General features: G+C 49.7%; 2 protein-coding genes across 2 annotated transcripts; both read left to right on the forward strand.

The window, feature by feature from the left end:
- Positions 1–860: 860 nt before the first annotated feature.
- Positions 861–2,706, forward strand: LTHEOB_8509 (BTB/POZ domain containing protein; the record flags this gene model as incomplete). The annotated part of the gene is made up of 4 exons (XM_035517994.1): positions 861–895; positions 956–1,088; positions 1,144–2,006; positions 2,493–2,706. 4 exons carry the CDS (start codon positions 861–863, stop codon positions 2,704–2,706), a joined length of 1,245 nt encoding a protein of 414 aa, XP_035370215.1.
- Positions 2,707–5,119: 2,413 nt separating this feature from the next.
- LTHEOB_8510 (Histidine kinase hhk6p) lies at positions 5,120–9,943 on the forward strand (the record flags this gene model as incomplete). Its single annotated transcript, XM_035517996.1, has 10 exons — positions 5,120–5,805; positions 5,858–5,945; positions 6,035–6,558; positions 6,633–6,756; positions 7,324–7,439; positions 7,491–7,841; positions 8,328–8,400; positions 8,682–8,809; positions 9,027–9,813; positions 9,917–9,943. The coding sequence occupies 10 exons, from the start codon at positions 5,120–5,122 to the stop codon at positions 9,941–9,943; spliced, it is 2,904 nt and encodes a 967-aa protein (XP_035370216.1).
- Between the last annotated feature and the right edge of the window lie 3,792 nt (positions 9,944–13,735).

The following is a 13,735-nucleotide window of genomic DNA, read 5'->3' on the forward strand; positions in this document are numbered from 1 at the left end:
TTGGAAAGGGTGGAACTCCGAGTCTTCTCCCTAAACCATAGAATCCTTGCTAGGTCGCAGACTTGGGAGAGTTCTTTTTTCTTTCTTCGAACCATTGAGGAGTCAGGCTTTTGTTTATGCAGAGTAGTTGGTCCAAGAGAGGGCCCAGGCGAATTGAATAGAGGCGCTGAAGGGTAAGCATGCGGAGAAGATCATCTGTTCCGTTACGGGGGAGGCATTGAAAGAGAGGAAACCAGATATCCCTTATCGTAGAGGATAGTGCACGTTAATGGGACAACTCCATTCAAAGATGGGTGATCAATCGTTGCTGTAATGATGGCATGTGTCAGCAGAGGCCGCTTTCCGTTGGTAGTTGGAATAAAGCTTGAATTGAGGCTCATTGAAAACAGGACTGGCTTTTGGGAGTACAGACTATTAAGTGACTTGAACTGGAAAATAGTTCTACCTGTTTTATCATTGAAAGGCTTGGTCGTAACTAAGACCACTACTATATACCAGCGTTGCTGAGCGCAGATACGCCGCCGTCAGGCTGGTTGCGCGCTTTTTTTTTTTTTTTTTTTCCATCTCGCTGCCTTTTCTGATGGCAGATTGAACGTGAATGTAAAGCTGACCTCGTTTTGCTTCAACACGTGGGCACGGATCTTCCTTTTGGCATTAACACAAGGCATGCATGCCGCAAGCTGTGAGTGTTTTCTGTCCCTCCGCATTCACTGTTCCACCGTCGCCAGCTCGCCTATAAAACCCCAACCCCGGGCTTCGTTTCAGCTTCTTGAACTTACACTCTACACGATCGCAAAAAAGAAGAGAAGACACAGCAAAACTTCCCTCGCCACGCGTGCTGCTGCACAGTGGCATCCAACATGGCCGGCTTACCAGGAAATGATGCTATCTACAAGTAAGTTGTTGATGGAACTTTCTTCGCCCCACCTGTGATGAAGAACTGAGTCGTCTACAGGGCCGTCGAAAGCGGCGATTACTGCGACCTTCGTCTCCGCCTGAGTGACGACACTGAACTGAAGGTGCACCGTGTTGTACTTTGCACACAGTGCGAGTTCTTCGCGAACGCGATGAAACCCGGCCGCTTCTTGGTATGATCCCTCATGTTACTATAAGAAAGCCGTAGCTTACTCTACCTATGTCTAGGCCAACTCAAGCGTCATCGACATGAAACATGATCCGCCTCAAGCGATCAAGCGCCTGGTGGAGTTCCTCTACACGGGACATTACACTGTGAAGGGACCGGAGAACTCTGATACCGATGAGCCCACGCCCCGTGCTGCTGAATTCGAATCACCTCCCGACGAGGATGCCGAACCCTTGCTTGCTCATGCGGACGTCTACATCATCTCGAAGTTGTATGAAGTTGCCAAGCTCGAGGAGGAAGCTTTCAACGCCATCAAGTCAGCCCTAGAAGAGCCGAAGACTCTTGAAGTCTTCCCTCGACTTGTTCAGACCATCTATGCTAGCGTTTCTGAGGCCGCCTGCTCCGTTCACGATGAACTCTCCTACTATGCCCTATCGCACGCAAGTGAGCTCATCTCTGGAAACCACCTTCAAGCCATGATTCAGAACGCACCAGACCTGACGGAGAAGCTCATACGCCATCTGGTCAGCTCCAACTCCACGAAGACAGAACAGCTCCTTGCGGCTGACGTCGACATCAAGCGGCTGGAAGACAAGGCCAAAGAGGCAAGCGCTGAGATCGAGAAGTTGCAAAACAAGGCCAAAGAGGTAAACGCTGAGATCAAGAAAGAGCAAAACAAGGCCAAAGGGGCAGACCCTGAGATCAAGAAGCTGCAAGACAAGATCAAAGAGGCAGATGCTGAGATCAAGAAGCTGAAAATCAGGGTCGAAGGCAAAAACGATGAGCTTGAGCTGCTATACAACAGGGTCAATCGGGGAGACACTCAGATCAGGCGGCTCAAAGACGATCTCAACGACGTTCAATGCTACAGGTGCTCACGCTGCTGCCAGCACTTCGAAATGGTCATGCCAGCCGGCTACAGGTACATTACTTGCCCACTCTGTGGACATGAGAGAAAGGCCGGTTCCTGGAGGAGGTGCGAATAGGAGCCGTCCGCATAGTTCGACGGGAGCGGACTTGGGTTCGGAGAGACACTGAGCCATACTGTCTGGTAGTGTGGTGGTTGAAGATGGTCAACCAAATATCAACTCATCGATGTTTGGCCGCAGCAGGCATATCAGTAGCTGCGTTGACTATTAAATGCGCAGGAGGACTGCGCTGGATTACAAGCGGTGGTTTCCTTTCCAAAAACAGGGCAATACAAAGGCCTTTTCTCAGATAGCTTCTAACGAAAACAATCAAATCTCCTTTTCTTGAACTTTGACCAGGCATTCGTGCACGTTATCCATTGCCCTGAGCTCGAACAATGTCCTTGTTTGGCTGATTCCTTGAACTCGCACAAGGCAAGTCACCATCGACATGACGTTCCCACGCAAAAGTGCCGCATTGTCTACACTTTCATGCATAGGAATTTGCCGCCATCCCTCGCAACCAGCGCTCCCGCCAAGAGCGGGCAGGCCGATGCAGCAAAGAAAACCACAGAGTACGCCATCCCCATGCACGCTTCGACCCACTTCACATCGGTACTCAAGCTGCTCAACACGGCCGGAAACTACGTCTGGATGCCAGACGTCCATTTTCGCTGTGCGAAGGTCTCCGAACGTGAACATGACACTGTTTAATGACCGAATGAAATAGTAATCATGGATTCATATTGATGAAATGCTGCCTACAACAATTTCAGACTTCGTCAAAGTGTATTACAAGGAGAGGGCAAAAGGAAAAGGAAAACAAAAATATTTCCAGCCTGGAAAACAACTCATACTGTGTATTCGGATTTTCTTCTGCTTGTCAGAATCGTGATTTCAGACATATCCGTGCCTTCATAACGGCTTCTCTTTGCCCTCATATTCTGCCGTCTGATCTGTACGCTTTGAAGGTACGTCCAGACTATCCAGATTGAAAGTGTGACCACAGTTAACGGTATCGCAGTAGCCCAGTAGATCCCAAGTCCTGAAGCACTTAAGTTCTCCGAGCCATACCAATCAAAGAGCGGCATAGAGAAGAGCGTAGCGACAAAGGTGCCTGGAAGAAAGACCATTGTGACCACCGCCAGGGATTTCATCGCATAGGAGTCTCGTTGGCTTGCAGCGGCGACGACTTTGGAATCTCGGGCGATTTCGAGATTTACGAGAGAATCGTATTGTGTTATGAGATTCTGCAGCTATAGCACAGTGTTAGAGAGCTCTCCGTAGTTACTGCTTGAGAAGGGTAGAAAGAGTAATGAATGAGATCATTGCTTACGGCGTTCAACTGGATATCAATCCGACGAGTGATGAGATCCGCATTGACTTGTTGCATTTTTGCCCGTTTCTGCACAAGCGAGATATATATCTGAAGTTTGTATATCTCATATTTGTCTTGGGTGTGGTTTCCGTCATCGTTCGCTTCGGAATTGTCATCTACAGACTGCGGGAACGTTTCGGCTATGTGAACGAGGCAGAAGTTGCCAAGTTCTTGGAGTATCCCGATCTTCTTTGATATCGAAGCCGTCTTCGTTGCTGAGCCACTCATTCTTGCGAATAACACAGCCAAGTCTTCCGGCGCTGGATCTTCCGAGCGGTTGTGCCACCGATGACATCCAGTGCGGACTTCGACCTTGCTGACCTCCGTCTTGATGTCTTTCTGTGCTCGATCCACCTCGCCGCCCAAGACGAGACTGGCCAAAAAGCCAATAGTCATGGGCTGACTGAGAGGTAGCCAGTGCTCGTTAAGTAGCTCTTTGAACACCAAGATCTGGTCTCTTCCTGCGAAACAGATGCCGCGTGTACTCCTTTTCGCAACGTCGTAGGCCCACAGCAATATCATTTTCGGATAATAGCTGAAGGCGAAGCTGCCAGATCGGTCCCCTGGAGAAGCCCTCGAAGAGACTTGTGCAGCCCCGGAAAAGCAAGTGCGAGAGTATTTGTAGGCGACTTCCAGGCCAAAGGCGCTGAAAATACTGCTTGCTGCACGGGACGAGATTTTGCTCCGCTGGCTTGCTGTATCATGCTCAACCCACACCATCTGCAAGACAGAAGTGTGTGCAGAGAGCCAGTGTTCCAACTCGTCAGTGCGGAGCGTTCTGTGAGATGGGGTCTCGCGAGAGCCGCCACTACCTGGCCGTGGTATCTCGGAAACATCGATGGTATGGACATTGCCAAATTTATGTTCTTTCCATAGCGTATTGGTGCGTCCAAGGTAGTCAAATATGTCAGTCATGATGAGGTGAATGTGAGATGCAGACTTGAGAGCGGGGTAGTGTTGATATACTGCACAGCCTCGTGAAATGCACCTCGTATTTTCGGCATTACACGATAATCCATTAGTGCGCAAGTCGAACTCGTGTTTAACCATAGGTTATCTAGGAGGATGTATCGGGTGCGTAGTTGCCGTATGTATACTTATGTCAGCCATTCTTTGGTGCTGATTTGGCATCGAGGTGGAGCAGCTTCCCAAAACTGGAAGTATTACATACCTTTAAACCAAGATAAACCCTGCTGATTGCTGCACTGCGCCGATCATCTCGCTTGGCAATACCAGTCACTGGTTTGATTGTGTTAATCTTCGGCATTTAATCGCGAATAGTAGACACAGATCGGGACCGCTTTCTTTGGAGCCTGGAGCGAGTCTTATCGCGTTGCATGGTCGCCTGCACATCTCAGTGGTTCATGATACATGCAAGTATGCAGTCAGAGCGAACTGCATGACGCGCATTACTGGAGCTTACGCGGAGGCACTTTTGTTCAATAAGGCGATTCCACGCTGAAAGTTGGCTGTATGCCGTCGATCCACTGGTACTGCTTACGCTTAGCCGGCGTGAACATGTGGAGCGGCATTTGCGTGACTGCAGGACACCAGCATAGGCATCGCTCACTAATGGCCTGAATACCAGGGCTGAATCTTCTGTCTGGCGGCGCAGATTCTTGGTGCTGCTGTCATCGTTCGAAAAGCTTTTATCATAAATTCTGGAGCATCGCCTTAGAAACCTTTAGAACTCCGACTCCGAGACTTTCTCATCGTCCATAACCGACCGAGATAAAAGGATCAACGATCATGTCAGAAGCCCAGACAGCCCTCGTCAGCACGACCAACGTCGGCACAAAAGGTACAAACCGGGCCACGGTCTCCAAAAACCAACGTTCGTCTCAGGCAACCAAAGACCTTGTCGGGGCAGTCAAAGCATTCATCGCCAACCCTTCCTTCCAGTCGACATCTGATTTGGCAGATGAAAACGACCAACTGAGAAAGCAGCTTCGGGAAAAGGATGATCAGCTACAGCGGTGGCGCGCAGCGAATGAGGGCTGCCTGATGGTGTTCCGGGAAGACAGCGCACGCCGCGACGAAGATATTGCCCAACGAGACGGTAGGATCAGGGCGCTCGAGTCGGCCATCGGTGATCACAAGAAGCAAGTGGAAGCACTACATTCAATTGAGCAGCAGCTTTTGGCTCAGCACAGAGAGACAGCAGATTTGTTGAATACTGAAAGAAGCAACAATGCAGCGGCGCAAAGACGCATTTCCGAACTGGAGATAACCATAGTGAACCAGCGGGGGCAGGTCAAAAATCTCAGAGAAAGGCTCGAGGCCGCCGAAGTGAGCCGGAAAAATGCAGAGAGCTCATACAAGGCACAGAGAGATATGGGTACCGAATCGAGACGGATGTTGAAGGAGACAGAAGATGAACTGAATGCCTTGAAAGGCCTGGCTTATGGCCTCAAAGAAGAAGGAATGGACCAAACGTATGCCCCTCGAGAGCTTTTACCTCTCTTCAGGGTGTTGACACGCATGCAGTGCTGCTCGACTATCTGATCTATGGCAACCCGCTCTCAACTTGATGAAAGATTACATCGGGCAGGATCTCGATGACATTGTGCTTCAGGTATGTAGCTTCTAGGAGCATCCTACCGTAAACCGCTAAGAAAGCTCCACAAGGACCACTATGCTTGGACCAAAATCGACAGTGAACAGTCTCCCATAGTCATCCCTCGATCAAATTCGTACACAGCAAAGGTCATGCGAACATCAGCCGCCATTTCCGTTCTTGGAACATCAATCTATGCGCAGATATTCCAACCCACATATCTTCTGCCTGAGGGAAGCGGGATCAGGGAGTTACTCTTCGACCATGCGATCACTGATCCCGACCGAGAAGCGCTGGTTCGGGGAGTGCTCCTGGCCATGTCTAGAGACAAGCAGCAGATGTTTGCTGTTAATCGAGTCACAAACGTTGTCGACGATGTGATGGGCTACGTGCGAGATCTGGTCCCCGTCTACCAGCGCGGCGAGTTTGTCGAGAAGCTCACGCATATTGTTGCTGATATACAGAAAGTATGGGACGATGTCAAAGGACTCAAGAGTATGGTGGAGCCAAAGTTTGACTTTTATTCCGACAACTTCGAGATCCAGAGTCTTGAGGCAAAACTGGAGTTTACGGACAATATAGGAGCCTACGAAGACCACGATCCTGGCGAAGGAGAGCAAGAGCTTCCGCTGTTGGTTCTCCCTGGAATGTTCAGAGTAGAAAAAGGCCATGTGACCCAGATTACACCCGGAACCGTTCTATCAGCGTCACGGGTGATGGAGGCGACGCAGGAAAAGGAATCACGAGCAATGGGCTCGAGCCAAAGAGCACTGACAAGCCGAAGGCGTCCATCAATTCAGCGGGACAGGCTGTTGATTTCAGGAGGAAGGTATTCGAACAGGGCAGCAACGGGAGAAATACAACATTTTTTAGGATAATTCCACGCGTAACATGGTTCTTGAGGAGGATCAGGAGAGGCATCCGCCATTAGGACGGTGCCAAGCATGACACTGGGTGGCTGTCAGAGGGGTTTTACGGAACACGAGATTGACTACCTTCGTACACATAGCCAAATCTCCTCGCTATCCAGGTATATAGGGTTTCAAAGAGTTTCAAATGGCCGCGGCGATTTCGCAGTGCACAAAACAAGAGAAAGACGCTGTTTTCACGTTTCACGAGAGTGGGCGCTAGAATGTGGTAGCTACCATATTGAGAGATGAGGCATTTATGTGATTGGTAAGTCGCGCTGTTCTGAAGTTTTGTGCAACGCTGGGCAGATGTAGCTATGATATCACTGGCTGACATGAGTGACTCAGCTTCCGCTTGATTAGGACAGCTGGGTTGACAAGGCTGAGGCTCTTGGGAAAAGCTCAGCTCCCCCACCTTCCTGAGCCTTGACGGACGACGCAAACTTCCTCTATCTGTCACGATGTCTAACCCACAAGATGCGCCCAAGCCTACATCATCTGGTGTCGGAACAGAACTCTTTCAAAACTGTTCCAGCACTGAGCATGATGTGGACCTGTCCGAGGAGGGGAGGAAAGATGTTAGCATTTTGGTCGCCGAAGACAAGTTAGCATTCTCACACCTTTATCAGCTACTCATGGCTAATTATTGATAAAGCATCATCAATCAGAGGATCGCGCTCAAGATGCTGAAACAGCAAGGGTTCTCCGCGAGTGCGGTGTGCAACGGGAAAGAGGCACTGGAATACCTGATGGCGGCCGCGAACGGCGAACATGCTGTGCCAAACATCATCCTCATGGACGTTCAGATGCCTGTGATGGACGGCTACCAGGCTACACAAACGATTCGGACCCAAGCATCATTCAGGGATTGGCCTCAAATCCGCAATATCCCGATCATCGGTGTGTCGGAATTCGAAACGGAATGTGACAGGGAGAAGTGCTTAGCATCCGGAATGGATGACTTTCTGTCCAAACCTCTGGAGTTTGAATCGTTGGAGAAGACATTGTTCGCGTGGGCTGCGGTCGGCGAGCGGGATTTGGCAACGCCGTCAAACTTCCGGCAGGCCAGGAAACACGCAGGGCGACCAAATTGTTTTCCGGGTCATGTCGGTCCATCTCAATCAAGCCAAGTGCCCCCAACACCACCCTACCTTCCCGCCTTTGGGTTTCCAAATAACCCTCAGTCACCATTCACGCCCATGGAAACACCTCGCGGCGAGACTGAATACCCCTTTCCTCATTTTGAAGCTGAATCCAGCTTTATTGGAGAAACGGGCCTTATGCTACCAAGAAATGGAGCAATGCCTGTACCTCAATCCGAGGCCGATCAAGTTCGCGCTACGGCCAAAGCCTCTCTAGCTGGCATTTTGTCACCAGCAAGCAATAAACGACAGTCTACAAAGGAAAAGCAAAAGCAGAGAGAGCTTCCATCCACGGAAAAATTGGATTTTGATGTCGAATCGTGGTTCACTTCAGATTCTATCACTTTCAGAATTGTCTGGGACCTCGTGAAGTTCGTGGAGACACAGCTACCCTCGGCCCAAGATCTGGAGTTGGTCCTGACCGTGAGTGGTACAGCAGAAAAAGCGTTTGCAGCCACATGCGGTGACTACGTCGAACAATTCTGGCCAAAGAATGGTATGCGGGTCATTCGAACTCTGATACTCGCCCTTGAGGGAGCATCAAGCAGCAAGCAGTTACACGGTCCCGGCAGCCCCGACAATTATCCGGGTTGCACTTTCTCATTCATAGTGGGGGATGTTTATACGACGTGCAACGCTCAAGGCCCAAGAGAAGAGCTTATTCAATTGGCTCAACAGCTTCGGTGGCTCAGTGCTGTTTTCAGACTTCCAGAGGAAGGGAAACTTCTCTCCTCGAGTGTAAAGATGTTGCCATCACCCACACCAGGTGTCTTGGATATCAGCACAGACCCGACTTCTCTTCTTTCTGGAAAGACGGGGGCGTGCTGGTTCGGTATGTTTGAGGGATTCGTGTTGGCTGAGGGCTTCTGGGTCCCAGAGAGAGAAGGAGAGTTTGGAGTTGATATCTCATTCGATGCAATGATTCTCTTGGGACTCATTTGGTATCCATGCAAGTGCCGTGGCAAACTGTTTCTGAAAGGAGACACAACGGCGCTTATTCCGGTATCACGTGGGCCCGCACATTCTATCCAATGGCACTTTCTTCAAAGCGAGGATGAGGAATCTCCGATATCCTGGGATGCCATCAAGGATTATGCAGAGCGGATGGTCGATATATCGGACGTTGAAGACTTGGCAACTCAACAAGCCTTCGTCGGTTACTTTTCCAACGCGAAGATACACCTCGGCACACGAGACTCGGGATTCCGCAACATCCAACTGTCCGGCGCGGAGTTCAATGACGAACGAAAGCTCAGATTCGGAAACGAATACACCGGAAACATCGGAACCTCCGGTATCGGGTTCCTCGGCGTAGGGATCTCCGCAAAGATGGTTGTGCATCACACGGCAAATCGAAGAATCCAAGCCGCCCAAAGCCGCATTCTCCAAAGGATCGCCAACGCCAGGCGTCTGCCCACGCTGCTGTATGATTTCGAGTCAAAGCGAGCTTGGCTTGTTCCACAGCTCAGCGTGATACTTCATCTTGTGCTGGCTTGGGCATTCAATCAGGAAGACGCGAGTGAGCTTCAAGCAATGATGCCGTACGCCGATGCCGACTACGACGGCGGCGAGGCAGCATACTGTGCCATGAAGCCGGTGATGAATGTGCAACTGCCAGAAAGATTCAAGACCAATGAGACGACCAAGTTCTCACAGCTCTTGACCGAGTTCTTTGCTTACATCACTCACATCACTGACCAGCAAATGGGATCCGAACTCAAAGAAGACAAGGATCTCGTCGGATACGAATTCAAGAATATTGCGGAGCTGCAGCAGCATGTTTGGTCCAGGAGGGCTCACATCGACGCTGAAAGCAGCGCTGGCTGGCTGAAATTGGTTGCTTCGAGGCCGGATATACCGATCTTATTCTGCAGTAACCTTACTGACCCCATAAGACCCGAGGGACCGGAAGATGCTGGGATTTCGTCGGCTTTCACAGAGGCTGCTCGAGGACAATACTTTCTGACGGCATCGGTCAAATGCATTGAGCACCTTTCCGAGCAATGCGGCGGCAGTGGCACATTGAAACTGTACAATGGCCTCTATTGCGTTCCTGGAGCAAAGAATCACGACGGGCAAGGAATATGCAAGGCCGACCATTCACCATGCCACCACACCCTATTTGAAATCTCGAACCATTCACCGAAAGAGGTGCCGTCCTACCCCGATAGCGGAGCAGTCACCATCGGAAGACTCTCGTCAAAGTTGACAAAAGCCAACCAAAAGCCAACACCGCCCATTCAAAAAGTCCTCAAGAAAAGCGAAACACAACTGGAAAAGAACAGCAATATACATCCAGTTGTGACACAGATCTCTGAGACGCGCAAGGAATTTCGGATTAGGGGTCATGTGCCACATCTACATTCGCACGGAGCACCAGCCAGTAGGATTCCGCTGGTAGTAGCCCCGAATAGGCGTGCCGAGCCGTATTCGATGTCCCCTCTCCGACCGGGTCAAGGGGCTGCCTGTACTCCGCCTCCTGATCCGTATGATAGCAAAGACGCATACCCATTCTATACTAAACCACAGTCTGATGGAAGTCCAAGGGTAAGAGAGTCGGATGAGATGCATCCCGGCTTTGGGTCCTCTCTTGCTTGAAAATGAAATGAAGCAAATGTGTCAAATTGACTCCGAGAAGAATGGCGACCGACCGTGTGGAAGTGGCTCTTCTGTTCAACGGATACCATCATTTGGAGCCTTTTTACGCTTTCTGTGGGTGTACTTCAGTTTCTCCTCTCTTATTTGTCTCTCATTTACTTTACTGTACTGAAAACAACAATGTCCATCTCCTATGAACGTTTCTTTAACTCAATTCTACAACACGCCAACCATAGCCTTGACATATCTTTGAGTCAAATACATCAATAAGTCTTTCTACTTGGTCAATGTGCTGTAGCTCAACTGGATCGGTTATCGATAACGTGTTCCGTCACTGATGTCTTTGTCGTACATTTGAACACCCTCACGTTAAACAGGTGCGGACAGCCAAAGGAAATGACTACTTAATTTGTTGGGTTGGTACTGTTTCTTTCATTCTGTTTACGTTATCATTTCCTATTCCGCGACGATACTCTCTCACTGGCTCAGTGTGTATCGTCAATTGAATCTATATTTCTACTCTATTGAGCGCCATCAACCTTGAACCTCTCATTAACGAGAGTCGCGAAATCCCTCGAACGCATCACATGCGGCAAATTGCCAACCAGATTCTCAGGATTAACCCAGTCCCCCTCGCTCATGGTCCTGAATATCTGCTTCACCATATCGCATCTCCAGATTGGCCGCCTGTCAGACGTACTGCAGCTGTCCGAAATCCGGCAGCACGCCACAATAAGCGAGGCTATTCCAGCGGCTATGGCGGCGGGCACAGAGAGGTAGGATTCCAGATTCAACCAATCCTCGCCGCGGACTCCTCCGACAAAACCGTAATGAAATCCATCTTGCTGGCCACGTAAGAAAATCCTGCCCTGTTGGTTGCACACGGCGATAGGTATAACATTCGCCCTTATCAATTCGAGAGTTCTGGGACTGACATTGACAGTGCTGTATATGACGACAATGTCTTTGTTTTTGGCGAGCTCGATAGCGCTCGTAATTTCGTGGCCCGAGCCCTCGGGAATAACGGAAGCAAGGAGAATGACGTCGACGTCACGAGATTGTGCCCATCGGATTGCCTGCAGAGAAGACCGATCAGCCAAAGACATGCCAAGCTTTTGCCATACTGAAAACCTACCTTGGCTATGTGTCCGGATTTAGCGTATAACTCTCCGGAATCGGCAATGTTCGCGATGTACAAATCGCAACATGGGTCAATGTAGCGGATTAGATTTGCCGTCCGTGTCCCGTGTGGCTCAAAAGAATCCCGATAGTTTTCCTGACGAGAGCTGAATATGATTTCCTCAACGATTTGTCTTTTAACCTTGAAGTTATCCGCCGACATATGGGATGAGTGTTCGTGCTGCTCTCCTTCGGACAAATCGAACACGCGACGGATTAATGCCACTCTTGTCTTCCTGGTCCCCGGAAACTTTCGGTAATAGCGTCGAAACATTTTGATGAACAAAGATAAGTTTGTTCCTAGGGGTTCGGAGAAACTGCGAACTGTAAGAATGTGTCATAAAATGTAAGGAGGGGAGGATCTTAAGTACTATATTGCATCTTCGTCCTCTGCTGGCGAGGTGTCTGCGGATGAGGAGTCTTCTGATAGGGATAGGTATTGTTCGGAACCAAACAGGACTCGTGAAGATCCGTCAGAGCTTTCTGCAAAATACTCGGCCGCTGCAAAAAGAGGCTCCGGATTGGGGGTTCTCGATTGTTCAGGCTTCAACGGTGAAAGGTCAATTGTCTCCATGTCCGGGGGGAAAGTAATATCCCACTTCATGGTCTTTTCAGTGGCAGCTGCGATGGTTGCTGCGTCTTCTTCTTCACTGAAGTCAGCCCATGGTAGGGACAAGAGAGAGAAGTCGTGTATATGGTCACCGATATGGTTAAGCAATGTCTCCGGGTCCGTTGGAATTTCATCCTGATCCTTATAGATACACAAAGGACAGGACTCGATAGATGCAGGGCTTGATTTACTGCACACACTCTCCAGAATGAGCAGCTGTTCCTCTGTTATTGCATCCCCGTGGACAGATCTCGTGTGTTCTCTGAACTGCTCAACGTCGGGGAAAATCTCCGTCGTATCAAAGTTGCTGCACGCCAGACATTCCCAGTAAGTTGATTCAGAGTGATCCTGGCGCATGTGCTGTTTCCAAGATTCCCTTGTAGCGTAGAAGCATTTTTCGGCTGAACAATCAGGGAATATGCATGTGTACGGAAGAATGTCCTGAGATAAATGCTTCCTAATGCGCTTTAGTCTATTATTTCTTAGCATTCATTGAATGGTTTCGTACCGCCAGCGTTTCGTCTCGTGGTCCCATGATGACAACGTTTGAAAGCAGCAAGGACATCTGAATGACTTGGCGTAGATTGAAATTGGAGGTGGGTTGGGATAATTCAATCTTGAAAGCGAAATCGATGCCCTGCTCATTGTGGATTTTGAAGGTGGGATTGGCTGCGTGATCGTGAAGCTTGGATCTATGAGGGAAGCGGCGGTTGTATCCGTTAATGCAGTGTGACACACTTGTGGGGGTTCATTGAATGCAGGGCCTTGCTTCTTTGGCGCTTTCTCGGACATCCCGGGTGAAGCAAGAGCATCGCTGTGTTTGACCAAGTCATCCTGATGAGGACCAGGCGATGCGTTTTGGACAGGCTCTTGAGGATCGTAGTGAGCTGCGAGCTTTTGGGCATGTTTACGAGCGTAATCAAATCGGCTGCGCCGCCTGAGATTGGCTGAGATAAGATGATCGACAACCCTTTGATGGTCCAGATTAAGTTGGTTGATAGCGGCAAAATCAAGTGTCAAGAATGGAGTTTTCCAATCAATGTGCTCCGCGGAAGGCCTCCGATTCTCGATCGCACGCGGATTTGAAAGCAGTGAAACCGTTAGATAATGCTGTAGATCCTTATGGGCTGCAGGGTCGAACGCTTTGTCTGCTTTGCGAAACCTGGACGTAGCCCCGGACGATCTTATTATTTTGCCCAGCTGGATGAGCTGGTCTATAAGATCTTCTACACTCTTCATGGACAACGATAGTGTGTCTTGAGCTGGCTTAGTCTCCAAATCGTCACCGCTAGAATCGGAACCAGAGCTGTCAGACCAAGAGGGGAACAGGTCTGAATTTTGGTCTGCATCTGAAACTGATGGTTCCACGCT

This window comes from Lasiodiplodia theobromae (genome assembly GCF_012971845.1).
Source record: "Lasiodiplodia theobromae strain AM2As chromosome Unknown scaffold_27, whole genome shotgun sequence".
NCBI classification, from domain to species: domain Eukaryota; kingdom Fungi; phylum Ascomycota; class Dothideomycetes; order Botryosphaeriales; family Botryosphaeriaceae; genus Lasiodiplodia; species Lasiodiplodia theobromae.